At 45.3% G+C, this 22,550-nt stretch overlaps 1 protein-coding gene across 1 annotated transcript in view; it reads left to right on the plus strand.

Moving 5' to 3' along the window:
* LOC138513838 (MLX-interacting protein-like) overlaps positions 1–12,718 on the plus strand; it is a 652,779-nt gene extending 640,061 nt beyond the window's left edge. The window contains exon 17 of the mRNA XM_069628950.1: positions 11,173–12,718. Within this exon, the coding sequence (XP_069485051.1) occupies positions 11,173–11,294 (122 nt within the window). The 3' untranslated portion in view covers positions 11,295–12,718. The remainder of the gene's footprint in view (positions 1–11,172) is intronic.
* The last annotated feature ends 9,832 nt before the right edge of the window (positions 12,719–22,550 follow it).

A 22,550-nucleotide genomic window follows, 5' to 3' on the forward strand; every position in this document is an offset into this window, starting at 1 on the left:
ATCGACCAAGAAGGCACGCCTGGACACCTTTCAGCCCAGCACCTTCACCCAGATCCAGGCTACCCCTTGGCTCCCCGTTCCATCTCAGGACATATATTTTGTAGACCCCTCAGGTTCGCTTGATCCTGGCTCTCAAGTAGATCAAGGGGACTAGTATGACCAGGACGACCAAGACCAATATTACGATGATGACGACATCATCCAGTCACCAGACCATCAAGATCAGCCAGTGGCTGACTCCCCAGTCGACAATCGGCTTCAGTACAATGAGCTGCTCCTCAAGGCCACAGAACATTTTAACATGGATATCCTGGAGGAGGACCAAGTTGACAAAGACTTGGTGGAGGACATTCTTGCAGACAAGAGGTCCGCAACCCAATTAATTCCCCTCCTACAATCTATTCAGAGGCGCATTCAGCCCTCTCTCCTAACGCCAAACCTTACTCAAGCAATCAATCCCCGCATTGAGAGAGAGTTCAGACCGGCCCCTACTGACCCTCTATACATCCGGGGTCAGCTGGAACCCGACTCCATGGTTGTCACCACAACTAGGAAGAGGCTAGGCACACCTCTAGCCTCAGCAGAGGCTCTGCCAGATAAAGAAAGTAAAAAGATGTACACTTTTGGCAGAAAGGTGGCTTCCTCGGCTGCCTAGCTGACTAGGACAGCCAACAATACTACCCTCTTGGCTAGCTATAGTTGCCATAAGTGGGACGAACTGAAACACTTGTGTACGTGCGTGATACAAATAAAATATCATAACTACAGATTGAGACAGTCCCAGAGCCAGTCCCAGAGCCTATAAAATCTCAACTCCTAAAGACTGTATCCAAAGGCAAGCAGGTGGCCAACTGTATCCTAAAGAACAACCTGGATGCCGCGTACAACGCAGGCCATATCATAGCCGAAGGCATGCTCATTAAGCGCCATGCCTGACCTGCCTTAGGCAATCCAGTTTTAAACTTGAAACACAGGCCACGTTACTCAGCATGCCTATTGAACCAAATGCCTTCGTCAATTAGGCGGATGAGGATGCCCTTAAGAACGCCAAAAAAGAGTAGGACACCATGAAATCTCTTGGCCAGCTGTGCTCACAACGCTCATCCAGTTATGGGCAAGTTAACCAATCTACATCATGGGGCACCTTGCATGGACAGTCCTCCACCTCCAATTTTTATAGAGGCTACAGAAGATCTAGGAGCAGAGGTAGAGCCTCCTCTACAAGGGGCTCCACCCCTCCCAAACAATGACGACCCGCTCCAGGTCCCCTCCCATGCCACTCCAGTAGGTGGTTGCATCTCACACTTCACCCTCGCATGGGAGAGGATCACCTCAGACAAGTGAGCGTTAACCACCGTGGCGGGCGGATACTGTATAGAGCTTCTAGAAAGACCATCCACCCACCCGCCGAAACGAAGAAAAACACAGGAGGAAAAAAACATACTACTGGAGGAGTTGAAAACACTGCTGGAAAAGGGCGTCATAGAAATCATCCCAGCAAACCAGGTAAACAAGGGTATTTATTGAACGTACTTCCTTGTGCCAAAGAAAGACCAAACAATGCGCCCGGTACTAGACCGGCTCCCAGCGAACATGTATGTCAAGGCACAAACATTTCGCAATACAACCCTTCAGGAAGTGATTCCCCTTCTAAAGCAGGGGGACTACATGGCAACATTAGATATGAAAGATGCATACTTTCATTTTTCAATGTTCCCAGTGCACTGAAAATGCCTGCATTTCCAGGTAACGGGATAACACAACCAATTCAAGGTGCTCCCCTTCGGCATAGCCTCGGCTCCAAGGGTGTTCTCGAAAGTACTAGCAGGAGTAGCGGCGCTCCTATGCAGAGAGTCCATCCCAGTGTACCCTTATCTGGGTGGCTAACTGTGCACAAAGCAAAGCGCATGCTCAGGATGATGACCTCATGCATCAACCTAGTTCCACATGCGTGGCTGCGCATGCGCCCCCAATGCAAGAGTGGTTAGCAAAATAATGGTCTCAGGCAAGCGGACAATGGTGCGATCTAGTGGTTGTTTCGCTAACCCTGGTACAGGCTCTTCACTGATGGTACAAAGACAACTTATTGAAAGGAAAACCCTTTCGCAATCCACCAGTTCAATCGATACGCACTACGGACACCTCACTCTCTGGATAGGGAGCACATTTCCTACACTAAACAGCTCATGGGCAGTGGACACACACCACAGCCCAAAAACCACATCAACCTTCTAGAACTTCTAGCAGTTCTCAAGGCTCTGCAGTTATTTCAGCAGCATCTACAAGGTCAGACAGTAAAATTACTCACAGACAGCACCACTGCCATGTTCTACCTTAACAACCAAGAAGGCACACTCTCCAAGTCTGTCCAGGCTATTCCCAGAAATGTGAAAGTGGGCACTCAAGTGGAACTTGTTCCTAGTCTCTCAACATGTTCCACGGGAACTCAATGCTCTAGCAGACACTCTGAGCAGAAATCCTCTACCAGAAGATCGCATGTGGCAGCTCAACAAAGATATTCTAGACAAAATAGTTTCCCTGTGGGTGTATCCTCCTTTAGACTTGTTCACAACAAGCCAAAACAAATAATGCCCAGACTTAACATCCAGGTTTCCCCAACCATAGTCCAAGGGGTATGCCCTGTGGATGAGTTGGTCAGGGAAATGTGCTTATGCTAGCCCCTCTGCCCCCATCCCCCCGACACCGCTCCTCAGCAGAATAGTGCACAAGATGTACCAGCAACAAGCCACACTAATCCTGAGAGCTTCAATGTGGGCAAGACAACCATGGTTTCCACACCTACTCAAACTGGCGATGTGCAAACTAACCAAACTCACGTGTGCCCTTACAACACGCTATGCCAGCACAGGGGCGGGGGAGACAACAACACTCCATCCACATCCCCAGTCTATGAACTTGGCAGCCTGACTCCTGAAGTCATAGAGTTCAGGCACTTAAAACTTCCTCAAAGGTGTATGGATATCCTAAAGGAGGCACGGGAACCCAACACCAGATAATGTAACTTCAACAAGTGAAAATGGTTTGTAATAAGGTGCAAATCACAATACTTACATCCAATTGAATGTTCTCCATCAAACATTCTACACTGCATGCTTTACCTACTAGACTATGGCCTAGTATTTAAGTCTATCAAAGTACACTTAGCAGCTCTGTCCACGTACACCACTTAACAAAACAAGGTGTCTTGGTGGAAAATTCCACCAAGCTTTCATCAAAGCTTTCATGGAGGGTGTAAAGAGACTATACCCTCCCATTTGTAATGCTCCACCGGTTTGAGACCTTAATGTTGGGCTCTCAAAACCTATGGTTCCGCCTTTTGAGGCTATGCACAAAGCCAGCCTAAAACACACCCTACAAAACCGCGATGCTGATAGCCATCATCTCGATAAGACTGGTTAGTGAGCTGCAGACATTATCTGTACAAGACCCATTTTTTGTAATCCACAAGGACAAGGTGGTCATTAGAACACAACCTAGGTTTTCACCTAAATTCATATCCAAGTTCCATGTCAACCAATCCTTTGAATGACCTACTTTTTCTCAAAATCCATCTAACTTAGCTGAAAGGAACCTCTATGCACTAGATGTAAGGAGGGCAGTCTTGTACTATGGAAACAAAAACAGGCCAACTCTTTGTCTCTATAGCACCTGGTAAGGAAGGTGGTCGCATTTAAAAAAAAAACACCATCTCCAAATGGATAGTCAAGTGCATACAACTATGCTATTCATCATCAAAAGAGACCCTGCCTTTCACACCAAGAGCTCACTCTACCGGAGGTACAGGGGCTAATTCAGCATCTATTGCAAAAGTCCCCCTAAACGCTATTTGCAAAGCAGCTGCATACCTTTACTCAGCACTACTGCATTGACACACATTCTAAATCCGATTCACAGGTGGGACAAGTGGTGCTAAAACACCCATTTGCTGCTGTACCTTCTCAAAACCCACCTCCTTCTCCAGATACTGCTCGCTAATCTATGCATAACATGTGATCTTAGCAGATCCACAAGCCTCAGAAGGGATACATTACTCACCGTAATCGTATTTCGGATGTTTGTATCTGCTTAGATTTACATGCGCCCACCCTTCCTCCCCTCCTGGATTCGAAGGTGCATGGATGTTTTTGCTCTGTCGCTGTTTTTTGCTTATTACATATGTACTCACGCTACACTTCATGCTACCTCATGTCAGAAACAAAACAATCTCTGGGACCTTGACGCATGAAGGACCAATGGTACAATGGACGTCACACACTAGGGATAGTATAAATGACAGGCCCAGTCGACGTCCCTTTTTGAGTTTCTAAAACAAATCTCGACTACCACTAGATTTCTGCCTATGCATAGCATGTGAATTGAAGTAGATACAAGCATCAAATTTGATTACAGTGAGTAATGTATCATATATACACACACACACACTTTCATGAGCAATTAGCTATGATAAGGTAGATACTTTAAACACAATTCTAACTGTGGCAGAAAAGTCATGCCTGTGGCTCAGTGAACTAATGCATCTGCTACAGGGGCCTGTATTTGACCTCATGGTCACAGGTTCATATCACGGCAGGTCCATTCAGTCCTCCATCCTCCTGAGTTTGAAACAATGTATAGAATTTGGTTGGTTGACAATAAACATGTTATACGTCTATAGAACCAAGATACTGCATTGGGGATGAACGTGCACTCTACAAACACACATTATGTTAAAGTCAATTCTATGTGCCAATTTAACAACTTTTATGTTTGTTTAGGTTAATTTTGTTAAGGGGCTTGATCTAAAAACATTTTTAAATGAGGAGCTACAGGAAGAAGTTGCTCTGGGATTGCAGAAACAACTTTGCACATAAGTCATTTGAATTAATTTAAGGAATGTACATTGTTCCCCTAAATATCGCTCAATGTAGAAGTATATTCTTACATTTCCCAATAGACAAGCTGCAAGAATGTTTATGTATTTTAGATTTAATTTGCTGCTAAAATATGAAATTGTAGGTGCCGGTCTGAAGATTCCCCGGCCTCTGCATAAGTGTTAGTTCTTCCAGAACATTTTGTCATTTGTCTCTCTGAAACACTCGTTTATTGGTTGTGATCAGTTGGACGACTCACAGATTTTGCATTTGAATTATTTTGTAAATGTCAACATTAACATTTTGAAAACTGAAGTGTATTGGGGACGTCTGTTGATTGGAAGACAAATGTCTTTAATTTTAAGAACTATTGTTTCTCCAGCATGGGATCTGGCATGGATTCACATGCTCATGAATATTCCCCGTCTTCAGGCTGGGAATCCTTGGTAAAGAAAAAAATCAGTTTCAGTTTCGTTTCTGAACTGTCTTTCTACTAATAACCAATCACTGGTCTCTGGGTCATACTGCCCCCAGCCAATGACTGCCCTCTACCTAAGCCCCTCCTCTGGCAGCCATCTTAAGATTTTTACTGCACGTTCAAGTGTTGGGAGTCCTCGTGCTGTAGCTCTTGAGCTTTTACTGCATTTTGCGTTTTTTCGAAGAGTTTACTCTTATATTTTCGGTCAATCGAGCCTCGAGCTCCACCGATTCTACTTCAGATCAACGGGGACCCGTTTTCTGAATTTTCTATGCCCCTCAAGGGCATATTTTAGTCGAGTTTCCACTTCTCAGAGGATTCCAGAAGATATTTGAGGCCTACCCCGCGTGATCATGGCCCAGGACAAAGAAAGCATGATGCCTGTTGGACCCAAACTGTTCAGGAGCTGCCCTGGATGCAGACTACAGAACATCTTTGAGGATGAGCACTCTCGGTGCCTCTACTGCCTTCACGACGACAAATCGCACATGGAGAAGGACTGTGTGTTTTGTAAGAACATGTCCGAATGGACAATGAAGGATCGTCGTACTCGACTCACCAACTGGCTGGCGGGGAACAGCCCAGCAGCAGGTGAGAAGAAGTCTGATCAGTCTTCTATGACCTTTGAGGGCGCACTGGCGACGGGGGCCCAACAAAAGGCTGTGCATTGCGAGTCTGCGGGCACCGGGAGCGCCGATCGGTTGGGCTACTCGGCTGCCAGGCAGGGCGCATTATCACCGACACCGTCAACCACGAGCCAACGCTCTGACTCAGTGAAGAGGAAGTCGGAGAACCCGGGTAAGCTTCGGGAGAAGCCCCGATCGATCCCGACAGACAGCCGAGGGGGAGGGAGGCGGCGACCCTCCCCCAATGTGGGGTTATTGAATGCATCTGTTGTTGATTAGGTAATGTTCTGATTTTCATTTCTAAGCCATCTTCTTTGAATGAACAATGCTTTGTGTTGCCATCTTCTTTGAATGAACAATGCTTTGTGTTCCTATTCCGTTAAGTGTGAGCTCTACTTTTAAATAGGGTGTCGTATTCTTTAACTTATTTTGTGTTTTTATAGAGCTTGGATCACATTGCTGTTTCCAATGGCATTGTCATGTTTCATATTGTATTAAGAAAACAAAGTTTCACTATAGATTTCTTTTGGTCTCTTTCTTTCATAGGCAAATGCACAGGTAATCGTACTCCTCAGAATCATCAATATGATGACGATCTGTATGGAAGCTACATTACAATGCATCTTTACACTCTCTCTATACCCTTCTGCCTAGATTTTGAATACTCCTGCTGAGTCCACAGATGGGACAGGTATCCCTGAAATCCTTTCCGCAATTGGTAGGACTGCTCCCTGATTAAGTCCTGGATGGTCTCCCATTTTGAGCTTGTGTATCCAAGATGAACCCACATGCTGGTGGTTCTCCAGCATGGGCATCTTTTTTTGGCTGAAAGCACACACTATCCAATTCTCCAATGTTCTAAAATATTTGTTGCCAATGGAGTGTTTTGTCAAACATTGAACCAAGTGAAGCACCATGAGAATCTTCTATTAAAGCACAGATTGGAATTCTTAGTCCTGGAGGTCTAATGAAGATTTTGAAAATGTGTGTTGGGGTTGTCCATGTCAGTAAAGACTTTTCAGATTTTAAATCTTAGAAGTGCACACGCTTTGCGGAATTGATGATCCCAGTAAATGACTTCCCTTTTGATTCTGCTAATTTCTAAAAAGCAGAATTATTATCAGATTATGGATAGTTAATCTAATTTGAATTCTTCTGCTTTTCGCTCCCAAACTCGCACTTTCTCACTCCCTTCTTTCTTATTCCAATCGTATTGCCTTCTTTTCTCCTTTCACCAACATTCCTTACACTTTTCATTTTGCCCTCTCTCCTCTACACTTTGTATACCCTTTCCTGCAACTCGTAACCCTACTCCATGTTCAATGTTCCCATTGTCTCTGCACCTTTTGTGTCTTCCTCCTGTCCCTCTTTTCTCTTCTGTACCTTTTGCTCCTTTCCTTCTTTCTTGCCCCTGCGCTCTGCTTTTGCTGCACGTTTTGCCCCTCTCCATCTGCACCACTCGATCCTTTCTGTGGAGATCTTGTTTCACTGCATATCTTGCACCTCTTGCTTAACTTCACCTATCACAACTTTGCTCATTTCACTCCTCTCTCTCTCTACATTGCTATCTTCTCTTGTGGCACCTTGTGTCTCTTAATTCACTCCTAATTCACTTTCCCCTTTCTTCTGTTGTCATGTACTTCTTAAATTTTCGCTGCATCCTCCTCCCTCTTACGTTTCCATCTTTGTAACCTGGTGTCACACGTTTGTGTCACTGAACCCCCTTCCTGCTATGTTTGTGTCTTCTGCCCTTCCTGCCATGTTTGCTGACACTCTATATCCCTTTTCGTCGCTCCCAATCGATCACTTTTGCACTCTCTCCCTTCTGTCATCATTTGTTATCTCGGCTTATCAACGCCAGATCAATGGTAGCCCACGCTACCGAAATAGCGGACATACTTAATACAAATCTGGACCTGCTTGCCATAACTGAGACCTGGCTCCATGAGGTAGCAGGACCAACCCTTATGTTAGCAGTACCTGATAGCCATCAGATACTCAGAGCAGATAGCCCGAATGCCAGAGGCGGTGGCCTAGCCATCATCTCCAAAACCGCTCTTCCCTTTAGACTCACCACCTCACCATCCTGCTCATCCTGTGAAATACTCACAGCCAAACTGCTGTCATCTAACAACCGCACACTAACTATCCACCTGGTATACAGGCCTCCGGGACCACTAGGAACCTTTGAAGATGACCTAACCAACCTCATAGCTAATAATACAAGAGACCACTCACAAACCTTGCTGATGGGTGACTTCAATCTTGGCTTTAATGATACTGACAACAAACACGCCCAATCAATAGCAGCCCTACTAAAAGATCACAGACTCACCAAAAAAGTCCTCTCTCCTACCCACATTAAAGGAGGAACGATCTAAACTGCAATATTGCCATTACTGATATTGTCCCGCAACCCTGGACGGATCACTACTTAATCACCTTCTCTGCTACACTTGATCTCCACAGTCCAAAAATCATTAGCTTGGCACCTCCACTCCCAACTAGAAGCAAGGAGGACATTACTGCAGAAAAACTTATCCCCCACCTCCTCCCCTCCATCAACGGACTGGAAAGTAATGCCGATCCTGACACACTAGTAAATGCCTTCAATAACACCATGACTAAGGCCTTGGACACTATTGCACCTGTGAAACTGCGCAAAGACAGGCAGGAATCGCATTTAAATACCTGGTTCACACCCCAACTCAAAGATCTAAGATTACAAAAAAGAAAGCTCCAATCTATCTGGCGCAGCTCTGCTGCTGACGCTAATAAAGCCAAATTAACTGACCTATCCAAACTATATAAAAAAGAAATGATCAACACTAAAATGTATTCAACGACAGAATTGCAAATGCCAAATCCAACACGAAGGAACTCTTCTCCATCCTCCGCAAAATGGAATCCCCAATCCAACCGATAGACAATGTCCCAAAGGACAAGACATGGTGCTCCAACATACAAAATGCTCTATCTAACAAAATCTCCTCTCTCCAACTCAAAATAGCAAATATAAAGGCCACACTGCCCCCCTCTGATCAGCAACTACCACATCTTACCGAGACCAGAACAACACCGCCTTTCAGTTTTAAGCCTATCTCCATCATTGATACTGAAAAAGTCATATTATCCCTTGAACTCTCAAACTGCAAGGGAGACAGCTAACCAGTGCAAATAATAAAGGATGTAGCTAGGGACCTAGCCCCCTTTATCTCAAAGCTCATTAACTCCTCCTTTAAAACAAATACAGTACCCACCAATCTTAAAGAATCCTGGGTCCTCCCCCTGCTTAAAAAACAAACCTTAGACCCCACCATCCCTACCAACTATGGACTATCACTACCGTGCCTTTCCTACTCAAAATTATCGACTGAGTTGCCTATCTACAAATTCAGGATTATCTGGAAGTCAATCACCTGTTAGGCTCACGGCAATCCGGCTTCCACCCCCTTCATGGCACTGAAACAGCCCTGCTAGATCTCAAGACACAAATTGAGGAGTTGAAGGATAACGGAAAAACAGCTATGCTTCTCCTACTGGACTTGTCAGCAGCCTTCGACCTGGTGGATCACGCAGTCTTATGCATCCACCTCAGGCTTGCTGCCAACTTCTCGGGGGAGGCCATAGCATGGGTCCAATCCTTTCTAGCAAACCGTACCATGAGTCTACTCCCCATCAGCCTTGGCTGATCCCCATCCAAATATCCTGCAGCGTCCCACAAGGGTCCTGTGTCCCCCCCACTATGTATAACATTTTACCAAGCCCTTGTTCGACACGTTGGACAGAATGGGTGTCACCTACACTAACTATGCAGATGACACCCAGATCCTCATACCCCTTTCGGGCAACTTTAAAGTGGACTTGGCCCTGATAAACAAGATCTACATCCTCATTCAGGCATGGATGGCATCACATGGCCTCTGCCTGAATGACGATAAAACTGAGATACTGATCCTAGGTTCTGAAGCCAATATTAAAAACGAAGCCCAAACTACGCATCTTTCAACATCGACAACAATATTATCAAGGTGATGCCCGTGGTTAAAACCTTAGGTTTTTACCTGGACTCGTCTCTCACCCTTAAGAAGCAAGTCAACTCTCTTGCAAACTTATCGAAGCCTCTAGACCGTTTCTCTCTAGTACTAGCTGTATTACTCTGGCCAATGCTCGCATAATGTCCAGACTCGATTACTGCAACGCCCTATACTCAGGAGCCAACAAATATGTCACAGATAAAATCCAAAGACTGCAAAACAACGCCTTGAGAGCAGCGCTGAATATCCCATACAGAGAGCACATTTCTAAATTTAGAAAAGAGGCCCATTAGTTAAGTATAAAGGACACAATATTCCTCAAAACGGTCTCTCTCACCTCCAAATGTCTGAACAATATAGCACCTCCTTACTTGTCGGAAAGAATCACTAGGAGAACAACAACATGACCCACGAGATCTACCAATTCCTCCATGCTTGAGATTCCCAGATTCAAACGCTCTACAGCTGGGGGGAACCAGTTTCCCAGTTAAAGCTGTGCAATCTTGGAACATGCTCGGACTTGACCTCAGACTGGAACAACCCTACCCCAAATTCAGACACAATGTACTTAAATGGCTCCGTACTAACGACTCACAACCGGACCCTCCTCATCCCGGACTGCTATTGTCCTTTCCTACCTGACACGTATACCGTACCTATTGTATCTGCCTATGCATCAATTAATATGTAAGCACTTGCCGCCACTATACTGTAACCAGTGGCGTCAGTACCACATATTCCCTGTATGTATGTATGCACACATAATCCTATGCAAATGTTATGCACTGTATTATATGTATGTACACGCATGGATATGCTTGTGATATGCACTGTGCCTAACCTCCAAGTCTACTTGTATTGCTGCGCTCAGCTACCCAAGGGTTTGGTGCGCATTACCAAATGAATAAACAAACCTTTCTTTGTTGCCTGCTTGCTCTCTAACTTTTCTCGCAAATTGTAAAACTCCTGGCACATCTTCTGTGATGCTCTCATTCCTGCCTGCTCTGTACCTACTTCCTCTATCACCTGCTCGTCACTTCTGTGTAACTCATGCACCTCTTTCCCCACCCCTTCCTTGTGCTCCCTTTCTCATGTATGCACCAACTGTTAAGTAATTCCTGTCCCACTCTTTTTTCCCCTTTACTGTCCTCCCCTTGCAGCCATCAGTTCTTCCCTGCTGCAGATCATCAAGGTTACCTCAATACTAACCAACCCTGGACGGCTCCCTGAGCAGGCTCGGCAGGCCGTGACAAAGAACAGCCAGGAAAAAGGAAGCAGCTAATGGGGTGCAGAGGTGATGTCTGGAAATGGCAGTCCTCGGCCGGGTTGAAGAGACCGGACATAATTGAGCATACCTGCCACAGGGGAACTGTGTTTAACCGCCAGCCTTCAGTAAGAGTTTGCAGACTAGACACTTGTGGAGAGATTTGATGCGGAAGCAACCTCTGGAAACTGCAGTTTCAGCGATAACTAGCACTTATGGAAGACCTGCCTGAAGGAGACGCGCCACAGAAGAAATTTCTGTAACCTACAGCCCTCAGCAAAGGTCAACAGACCAGACTCCTATGGGGAGATAATCCACTGACATGTCTGGAAACAGAAACCCTCATCGAGGTTTAACGTGTCATGAAAGGGGAGGACAGCTCCTCATTGGTTTTTCAAATGTTTCAAAATGTAATTTCAAATTGAGTTTATAACTTAGGAGATGAATAGCATTTATTGGAATCATAAACTGAGATCCTCAGATGATATGTGTTAAGAAGTCCATCACCAACATTTTAAAGTGTTAGAAATGGGTTGAGAAACAAGGGTGTCTGCAGGATATGGGATAATGCAGAAAAGAATGGCTCCTCGTAACATCCTTACAGAAGGTAGCACTGATATGAACTACTGTGCTGGAAAAATTAGAGGGCAGGACAGTCAATGCAGCATCTTTGAAGAGGTAAGGGATGGGCCTCTACATAGAAGATACAGGACAGAACAGATCAGGAGACCCACTGTAATTTCCTGAAAGAGAGATGGGCTGAATAATGTAGCAGTAACTGTACACAAAATGCACAAGAGAGAAGGTAAAGCCTGCACGTGACGTCCTTTGATGTCATTCTTCTTGAGAGAAAAGGGTAAGAGAAATGTAGGAAACTCTAGGGCAGATGTGGCACAGTGGTTGGAGTTGATGCATGACTGAATGACTAGACCCATATGGTTTTAGGATGCACTCAGAATCCTGTTATCTGAGGACTTTATGCCATTGATCACAAAGCATGAGAACTGAGCTGTGGCATGACTCAACTGAAAGTGAAAGGTGAAAAATGTTCCTTTCAAGACGATTTTTGGTTGCTAAAGCCTGGACAAATGAGCTAAAATAAGCTGCTTTGTTTCCTATCAAGTGGACGCTGTTTGACGTTTACTCTAACTATTTCAATCAATCTCTTGTAGTCATGGTGTATTCATGGTTGCTGGCCTTGTTAAATTTGGTGTGGTCTTCACACGGGACAGTAGCAGCAGCTTGGAACATTGGACCCTAAGGGCCCTGCTCACTCTTAATTATTCCGCTTGAACAAACTTCATGTGAGCAGCATGATTAGTTGGATCCGGGATGAGAACGGGTCCAAACTATGCCACTTTTGTACAAATAATATGCATGTAAAACATGTTTCTTTTTAAATACCACATTTTTGTAAGAATAAATGTGCCTGCTATTTGTAACTTGTCACATCTGTGTTTTCTCTATTTAGCTCCTGATGATAGCTGCTAGGTGGGAAGTTTGTTTTTCAACACAAATCTTTTGGCGGTGCACATGCTTTATAGACTCTACCATTCTGTAGTTTGTCCTAGAATGATTCTCATTTGATTATCAACCAGGGTCTGATCATTTTAACAAGAATACTGATTCTGCTGGTTAGTAAGCTCTGTTTTCTTATAGTATTCAGTGTGGAAATCGGCTGTACCTGCTTTTGCCTTTGGTAACTTGATCATCACTTCTACAAATGTTTTCATCATTACATCCCCTATATAGATCCTTTGGTCAAAGGCATGAGGTAACTGCCATTGTTAGGGTTCTGCTAACTGCTCCTTCAAAATTGAATTGCAATTTACAAGAACAATGTGTTTGCTACTATCCTGTCAACTGTGAAGCTTGTATGAGTTACAGCCAAAGACTGGGCTGGCTAAGGGTAGGCGTAGGGTTGGTCTAAAGTACATAGAGCAACATTGGTGGCTTCTTCCGAGGAGAGCATTGACTTCCAAGATTCATAAATCCTGCCTCCCTTGTCTGTCCAACTTCTTGTACTAGTGAGAAAGTTAGCTTTGACATTTCTCATACTTGGGGAGCCAACATTTTAAGCACCTGTGTAGACAGGCAAAGGCAGGCATGTTGTAGGTCAAGATGAGTTGACCTGACAAATCTCAGCCTCCTTTCACTTGATGCATGTAATCAAATAATGCTGTAACTCTCCTTCACCACCTGATGTGGTTGAAAGATAATCTAGCCAAGCTCTTTCTGGGTAGTGTGACTGAGCAGCAAGGCTTAGTCTTAGGAGAGTGTGGAATGGTGAAGGGTTCAGTTAAGCACACACATAGCATCCTTAGTAACACAAGTTAGGAAGAGTGTATACAAATACTATTATGTAATTAGGCCTTAGACAAACTCTGCAATTAAAAACCACAGGTAATTATTGTACGAAACATAGACTACTATTAAATGCACTTTCACTTTTGATATGCTGTGGCTTCAGAGCATTGACACTTTACTTTAAAAGACAGTTAACACAATATCAGCAATTGTAGTGTAGCAAAGCAAGTGAATAAAGAGAAAAGTAAGAACCAAATTAGAGAACTAATATATAGGAAAGGAAGGGGTTAGAAACACCATACACTTCCTTATAAAATAAGGCACTTAGCTTAAAAGGTCCTTCCCTAGCTAAGTAAAAGAAGGGTCCTAGTGCCCTAGATTCACGGGCACCAATATAGTTATTTTCAGAAGGCCAGGTGTCTTTAAAGGAGTCTGAACAAGTGTTGGCAAAGTCAACAGGCAGTATTTTTGTGTTTCAAAGTTGTAGAACAATTCTAGGAAAGGTCTTGGGAGACCTTCGCCCATTCCGGCCAATTTAGGGGATCCTTAACCAGCACTGCACCAGTCACAGGTCGGCAAAGTTTCAGGTCTTCAGCAGGATGCTATGGTAGGGGTTGTGGCTGCAGCAGCGATCTGTTGAAAGGCTGCAAAATTCGTCGTCCTAGCCAGGATTCGAGATGGAGTTTCCCCCAGGCCCACCAATAGTAAGGATCTGCACCATTCAAACTGGCAGGGACTGTCCAGTCATGAATAGCCTTGGGCCACCACATCTGTGCAGCAACATACATACTATGGCATGCATGTGGACTGGGACCAGAAAGTGCCAGTCCCACATTTGAGGGCAGGAAGCAGGCCAAAATACAATCTGGTCAAAAGACAAGCTAAAATCTTATGTCACTGCCATTTTAGAGAATATGGTATTCTGAAAGGCATTAAGCAAATAAAATGAAAAAATGCCCAAGAGAATTAAAAGAAACGCAACAGAAAAATATCCACTGACACAGCAGTTCTTGGACACTTTATGCAAGTAAGCACAATTATCAAAAAACAAACTTAAAAGAACACAACATATCCCTACCAGATCTCACTGTAAGGCGAAGAGTGCAGTGTAAAATAATCAAACAATTTCACAATGGAGAACAGAGTTCTCCTGCTCCAGTAGTAGTAGTAAGGTGGTGATCAGTGTCCCCAATGCAGATGAGCTTAGCAAGGCAAGTGAAGTAAAAAGGCTTCACTTGCATTCAAATGTCAGGACAGGTACAAAACAACAGCAAAACGTTGGGTAGTTCCATAGATTCCTATGGAGGGAAAGCAGCAAAAAATAAATCTTTCTTAACACTCCACCATCTGTCTGTTGGCCCCAGAGTGTAACACTTTGTTTAATGAACTTCAATCTAGGCATGAATAGAGGTGGATCAGTAATAGGATCATGTATGATGTATACATTACTCTGTGCTACTTCTAGTCAACACCCTGCTAACATTGATTTTGGTTCACAACGAAAGAATGTAATTTTAATTGTCAGTTTCAACTCCAATTCTTTTCAGTCTCTTTTCTACATGGAGAAAATGTATTTAAATTCTGCTCATCCTGTAACCAGAAGATCCCCTAGATAGACCTGGTGTGCAGCCAGTGTCTGCACACCAGGGAAGCATAAGGTGAGCAAGTACCAAGCTTTCAGAAAACCCAAACACAAAAGGAAAAGCGGTGAGCAGCTTATGCCATGGGTGCCTGTAGCTCAAAGACCTCTCTGCGGTCCTAAGAACTCAAAATGTAGAGGAGCTGAAGGACAAGATGGTATCGGAGCGACAGGGCGTCTTTAGAGAGAGAGAGAGAGAGAGAGAGTCATTAACAACTGTAAAAGATGTTTGGGGTATGTAATTACTGATGATGGCATCACTACTTTCCCAGCGGTGACCTCTCTCCATGTGGCCAGGGAACGACAGCCACTACCTGATCCTGTGGCAGCTATATGAGGGAGGATCACATGAGGGTAGGCAACCCTCAGGGTAGTGACGCATCATCTGACGAGACAGGGTAGGCCCCTTTTTTCTTTTGAGGATACCCACTCCATTCCCCATGCCTTAATGACATATTGGCATGACTCCCCTCACCCACCTTTCAAGGCTACTGAATACTTCTCCATACAAGTCATCATGAACTGACTTCTGTAAGGGAGACATGGTATCACAAGTATGACACTGACACAAAAGGTACAATTTGTAAAACCTTTATTCAACTTTCTGGGTTTGGAAAAACTCAGATTTTGCCCTATAACTAGGATGGGAATAGTCGCCACCATCAAATAGATAAAACAATCCTAGTTGAGTCTGTCAAATCAAAATGGCCTACACTAACATAATCTAGTGGCTGCACTATCTTTTGTACAAAAAGTGTGTAAAGTGGAACATGTATGCAAAGGAAAATCAGTGTTAGAATATAAAGAATAAATGTGGCTGAGTCAGTTCTCCTCCCCACGTTGGCCAGCATGGAGTAAGGCGGTCCTCTATAGACAGGATGACACACTCTGGCTCAGGTTCTCAAAACAAAGGCAGTTCAAAACATGGATCGAGGCACGCCTCAACTTCCACATTGAAGTCTTTTTTTTTCCATCTTTCAAAACACAGTTCAACAAAAAGTTCCCGTAGGTCTCTGTCAGTCGGGCTCAGGCCTTTCAAACACAACACTTACAGGGGCTCCCTTCCCCAAACTTAATTCACATTCTTTAGGAGTTCCCTTCCCCTAACTTATCACACTTCCAGGCTCCCTCAGTCGGGCTCTGACCTTTTCCTGATGTCGAAGACTTTCTAATGTGTGTGGCTTTTACTATAGACCTCCGCAGCACCACTTCGAAACAAGCACAAAAGTTAAACGTTCACCTTTTTACTCCCCGCCCCCTTTTCTCTGTGGTTAACTTTGATCACTTTGTTTTGTATAGTTCATTCACTTTATCAAACAAAAACATTTTACCTTTGACAGAGACTTTCGAGTATGCTACTTTGTTTTGCCTGGACCACTCCGTTACGTTAGTATTGATGATTTCACAGCTGTTGATAATTAAAAGTTCATCACAGGACTGCCTTTCTTCACATCTCATCCACCCGCGTGCAGCCTTCAGTTGTGTGATATACTGTTGCAACTTCAATCTTTCCTAAACACACACCGGTCTTTCATGTTGCTTGCCAACTCACCGGATGTGTGCATTTCTTTCTTGTCTTTTCAGTATAATTCCTGTGTCAATATTAATACCACAGGCTTGGCGTCACCTCCCCAACACTGTCGTTCACCCGGGAGGGTTGCTGGCGTCCTTGAAACACAATGTATTCTTCTTGTTTGAGATTTGGCCTTCTCCACACGTCTTTTGTGGCCTTTTGGAGGCAACGACCTCCTGCAGGGAACTCCTGGGGTTCTCTACCCTGTGCTCTTGTCCCCCGAACCTTCTGTCGCTCTGCTCCAGTAGGTTCGCCTTCAAGTTCTGTTCTTATTCATGTTCAACCTTGCTCACAGTGTGTCTCTTTCGCTTTTTATCCCTGTGAGGAGAGCTAATTGGTATCAGATGTATGCACTTAAAGACAAGTGCCTGACTTTGCCTGACCCGATTAGCGTGACATGTCCAAAGAGATATGTAAGGGTTAACCTCTTTACTCTGTCACCCTCTTCCTCGGCCCAGTGTTTGTGTAGAAGGGGAGGTGGTGTTGGGACATTGGTCATGGGTCATGTGTACAGGAAATGGTGAATACTGCATCTCACCATTGGTCACCTCACCCCCACTCACCGAAGACCCCTCACACAGGTGATCCTACTGCACTGGTCCACCGCAAGGATCTGGATCCAAAGGCGATGGCGCTCCCATGGCCAACTGAGAGAGAGAGATCCCGGGGACTAGTAGGTGAGACACCCTTGTCATGGTCATCGGGCCAAGGACACAGACCTCACAGGGTCACACACACAGGGGGCCCGGATGGACACAGTCCTGGTGCCTTTGGCGCAAGGCTCATAAAGAACAATAAACAAGACATTCATTTGTGGAGGAAATGCTTTTATTATGGACATGGCATTTTCATTTTGGGTGCATAGTGTATTTCACATGGAACTTTCATCTGTAATGCAGCCCCACGTGTATTCTTGGGTGGGGCTAATGTTATTGGATTGCCTAGCACGTGCTGACTCACTAGGGGTGGCAGGGTGTGGCAGGCAAGCCAAGCCTAGTGGGCGTGCCCAGGATCAGAGCTATAAAAGCCGCTCAGATCCCTGAGGCAGATGCTTTGCGTTATTCCGCACTTCCATGCAGCGTAACGCTCACTGCCGCCTAGGATTCAACTTACCTTAAGAAACCTTGTCTCCTACCTGTCTCCATACTTACCATCTGGGGAATCCTGCTCTCATCTGTGCGCCTCTTCACCGTGGCACCGCGGCTCACCTCCAAATCTTCCGAAGTGCAGGCATCTTCATCTGGGTACCGCGGCAAATTTCCACATCATCCGGAACGTCAAAATCTTCATCTGGACACTGCAGTACGACGCGCTTCACCCGCGACCGCAGTACCTGCAAATAAAAACGAATGGCAATGTTAGACACTAAACACACATTATGTTTAAGGTCGCGCTACCACCGAACCTCGCGCTTTCCCTTAAATCATCACTCACCTGTTGTCGGACATTGCGGTTTCAGTCATCTTTCTCCTGGCCGCAATTTCGCGCCTCCAAAGTTGCTTTGGGCCGCATTTCCAGCTATTGGGAAGAAAACAGAAGAGGAAACGTTATTCAGGAATTAACATCGAGAGCATCAATATCAAGACAGAAAAACAGAAAGGGGAAAAGGCCAGAGATGCTGAAAGAAAACAGAAAAGGGAAAAGGCAAGAGACATTAATACACTTACCACCAACCAGGAGAGCATAGTCGCAGTTGGACTGGTCCGGATCAGTGAAGGAACTAGATCCCACCAACAAGCGCCCCTGCCAGAAGTAGCAGGACAGAGAGCTCATCTTCTTCCATACTAACCAGGTGAGCCTTATGGGCGGGCATTTGCCCAGTGAAATCGCACCTTGGGTAGAAGGGTTGGAGAGGTATAACAGTCACCAATCAGCGCACTCACGTTTTCTCATATCCATGCAGGAGCAGTGTCACCAATTGTCGCCGACCACAGCTTATCCGCAGGGGGAGAGACCTGAAGGGGGAGATCTAATTCCTGAGAGGGCTGCAACCGTGCCTCTGCAGAGACCAGGTGAGTGTAACAGCCCACAATACAAAAGTACTGTGAGAAGGAAGCTCAGCCGAGTAATGAAGATCAATGAAGGCTAAAAGTGCAAGCTGTGCTCTAGTTGGTGCAGCACATACTTGATGCTGGGACATTTAAATCGCTGAACGAGCTGACAGAGAAACGCTGGCTGGAGAAGGCTTGTCCTCTCAGTGTCGACAAGGGACCGCTGGCCTGGTGCGAGGCCTGTGGAACCAACTGGCTCACACAAGAAGCTGCAGAGAGCAGACTGAAGGCGATGGTATACTGTGAGGATGCCAGAAGGGGAAGAAATGCTTCCGAGCATTCGCATGTCCCAAAAGGCAGCCTCCACGCCGGTCGAGCACAGAAACCCAGAACAGACGAGCGGGAACCACGACAGGCACAGAAGCCTTGTAGCAGAGGCAGCGAACCCAGAGAGAGGGAGCGGGAATGCCGAAGAGCTGCTGAAGGCTTGTCACGGCAGAACCAATGCACACCACAGAGAGCCGGTGAGTACACCCAAGGGAAGCTGGGACACCGGGACATTTCGGCAAGCCTACCGAAGGCAAATAAAAGTAAATGAAGCATATGAGAAAGAACAACAGAGTGAATATTTCTTAGAGACAGAACGGAATAAATATAAGAGACTGTCAAGTCTGTAAGTGTGCACAGTGTGCCGATGAGAAAGTCCTAGCATGAAAGTATACCAGGCAGATTTAATTCGCAAGTGTATTCATATGAGAAAAGCCCTGGCAGGTGAGTATAAGAAAGCCCTGGCAAGAGAGCATACCAGGCAAGATCAAGTTGGACAGTGTGTAAAGTACAACATCATGAGGAAGTCCTGATAGGATACATTAGGAATAGCCAAAATCTGTGTTAAAATATAGTAAAGAGGAGAAGAAACATGGCAGGAGTGTACACCAGGCAGAAGCAAGTCATTAAACCAAAAGAGCACACGTGGGTGCTCGCATGATCTTCAAAAGCTTAAAAAGCAATTTATTTGGCATCCAAAATGTCATGCGCACAGTCACTGAAAGAATACACTGGCAAAAAAAAGTTATCTGTATGCATGGTGTTAGGAGGGGTTTTCAAAGTCACTACCTGTAGTAGGACTTGGAAAAGCCAACCTAGGTTTAGCTAGGCTTCCACAGCCACAGTTGAGCTAAAACAATCACTTGGGTAGCATAGACCAAGTTGTAAGGCTGAACTAAGGAGGAAAAGGGGGGGGGCGGGCACCGTTGTATAGTACTTTTAACACCTAAAAGAAATAGGTCAAAAGAACCATACAGATGAGTACAAAAACAAATATTCAAAGGTAAGTAAAAAAAAGTTTTGAGGTTTGTGAATCTGCTTAGTATAAAACTTTTTCAATGGCCAAAATGGGGCGTTAACAGGGATGTTGCTATCATACTATCCCTAACGTACATTCATGGGTACCTATGATCCCTCACGTGCCGATGTCCTCTGATTGTTTTTTTTCTACCATCGGTTGGCAGCAAGCTTCGTAGCAGTTGAAGACATTTCAATGCCATTAGACGCGTGTTCGTCAACCTCTACACCCAAGCACTGTCTGACATGAGAACATCTCGACTCAACCGTGACGACTGAGAATAGGCAGAGAGTGGGAAGGGCGCACAGATTAAAGTTTGTAAAACTCTTACAGCCCTAGAGAATGTCTCTGTTATTTTACACAATCCATACTAATTTCACATGGCCAGCATCGATACTCCGAGGCCCATATGGAAAATTTACCATTTAAATTCTGCCCCAAATTTCCCTGGAGAGAGAATCACAAGGTGTGTAATACCTCCCACTGGACGACGCCAGGCATAGCTGCCAGGCATGCCTTAAATTCAAAACCAAAGACTCTTCGAGTGGCAGTCGGATGTTCTGGGCCTTAAACGCCGTGCAAGCAGAATCGAAAATGGCAGAGTCCATTGCTCAACAGCCTAAAAAGGAGGCACATACTGGGAAACCCTTGCTGCCGATCCCCACTCTGACAGTTACACCTCAGGGCGACATATGAAGAAGTCCCATGGTAATCGTGTGGCCGAAATGTCACACAGACACAAGCACAGGCATGAAGAGGAGGGCAGCCAAGACAAGAGTGTTGAGGGTTTGACTTCAACACACAAGAGGAAGGATACACAGTCATCTGCTTCGAGTGGGGTTTCCACTGATAAAACTACAGAGAAGGGAAGAACAAAAGAACCATTAAAAACAAAGTTAAAGGTATGGCCGAAACAAAACATCTACAGCAGCTATCACCATTACACCAAAGGAGAAGACACTTGCTTCAAACTTGAAGCACAAGACATTAATGGATATCTCAGACTCAAAAGAGGAGTGGGATGTAGCAGATGAGGTGTGCATCGAACAAAATATCGACGCAATGGCATGGGAAACCTCCCCTATGCATAAATCAATCTCATTGGAGTGCACTTGAAGCCAAAAAGACTGGTTTACGCAAGAATTTAGGGCAACCATGTTTAAAATTGTGTCCTGCATGGAGAAACTTGTAACACCATCTAAAATGTGGATAAATACCTCTGATAGTAAACCTCCAAAAAAGAAACAGAAACCTAATTTTCAGGAGGATTATGTACCAGATCCTTTCTCAGATCATGAAGATGTGGAGGACACAGGAGATCTAGACCTGGAGTACCAGGACCTCAATCCTCACTATATAATGCCATCCCCAGATGAATTTGACCAACTGCTTACTTCATCACCTACAGAGTTTAATGTGGCAATGAGACCCGAGGCGGCGGGCCAATACCGCCCCAGGTAATGCCCCTGGGGCCGTAGTAGCCTTAACGAAGCCCGAGGGGCATTACCGTGGGTGGTATTGGCCTGCCGCTGAGGGTCTTATTGCCACAGCAAATGGCCCCCGGGAAAGGGAAAACTTAGTCCGTTTTCCCTTTCCATGGTGGCCATCGGGAGCGAACGCGCTGGGAACAGAAGTGTTTCCAGCGTGTTCGCTCCCAAGACAAGAAAAAAAAAGAAGGTAAGTGGGGTTTGGAGGGGGAAAGAAAAAAGTACTGCGGCTCCGGCGGGGGATGATGCAAGCCTCCCGCCGTGTGGAGGCTCGGAGCTGGGATGGCCCCGCTCCGAGTCTCCACACGCCTGGAGGCTTCCATCGTCCTCCGCTGGAGACCAAGGGATAGAAAGTGGGTGGAGGGGCAGGGAGGCTGGAGGAGGGAGGGAAAAAAAAAGTCTTACCTGAGTCCCCGGCAGGGGACGAAGGCAGCCTTCAGCCATGGGGAGGCTGCGGGTTGGGGATTGCCCCGTTTTGAGCCTCCTCATTGGTTGAGGGGCTGCCACTTCCCTCGCCAGGAACAGAGTATCCGGCACGCACGGCTTACACAGGAATACCGTGTGGTATGGCTCGGAAAAGAGCCAATCAACACGTTAGATTCCCGGTGCTCCGCGCGTGCCGGGTACTCATTTTCAATAATTGGACCTGCTAAAAAGAATGTTGGTATCTTCACAGAAGAGCATGACAAGGATGTGGACTTTATAGATGACATCCCAGAGGAAAGGAAGCTGGTATCACACTGTATGCCACTCTGTGGAATCAGAAAATACAATATTAAGGCTTTTACACCATGCAAAGAGAAATACACCAACACAGGCTTGTAAAGATTCCCAGAATCTTTATTGCAACACTGAACAGTTTACAAAACAAAGTACACAAATAGCTATTTGGCCGTCAGTACTTCACAGAGACCACCAGCAGGTTCAATGTG

Source organism: Ambystoma mexicanum, chromosome 12 (genome assembly GCF_040938575.1).
Source record: "Ambystoma mexicanum isolate Mex_15411 chromosome 12, UKY_AmexF1_1, whole genome shotgun sequence".
In the NCBI taxonomy this organism is placed as follows: domain Eukaryota; kingdom Metazoa; phylum Chordata; class Amphibia; order Caudata; family Ambystomatidae; genus Ambystoma; species Ambystoma mexicanum.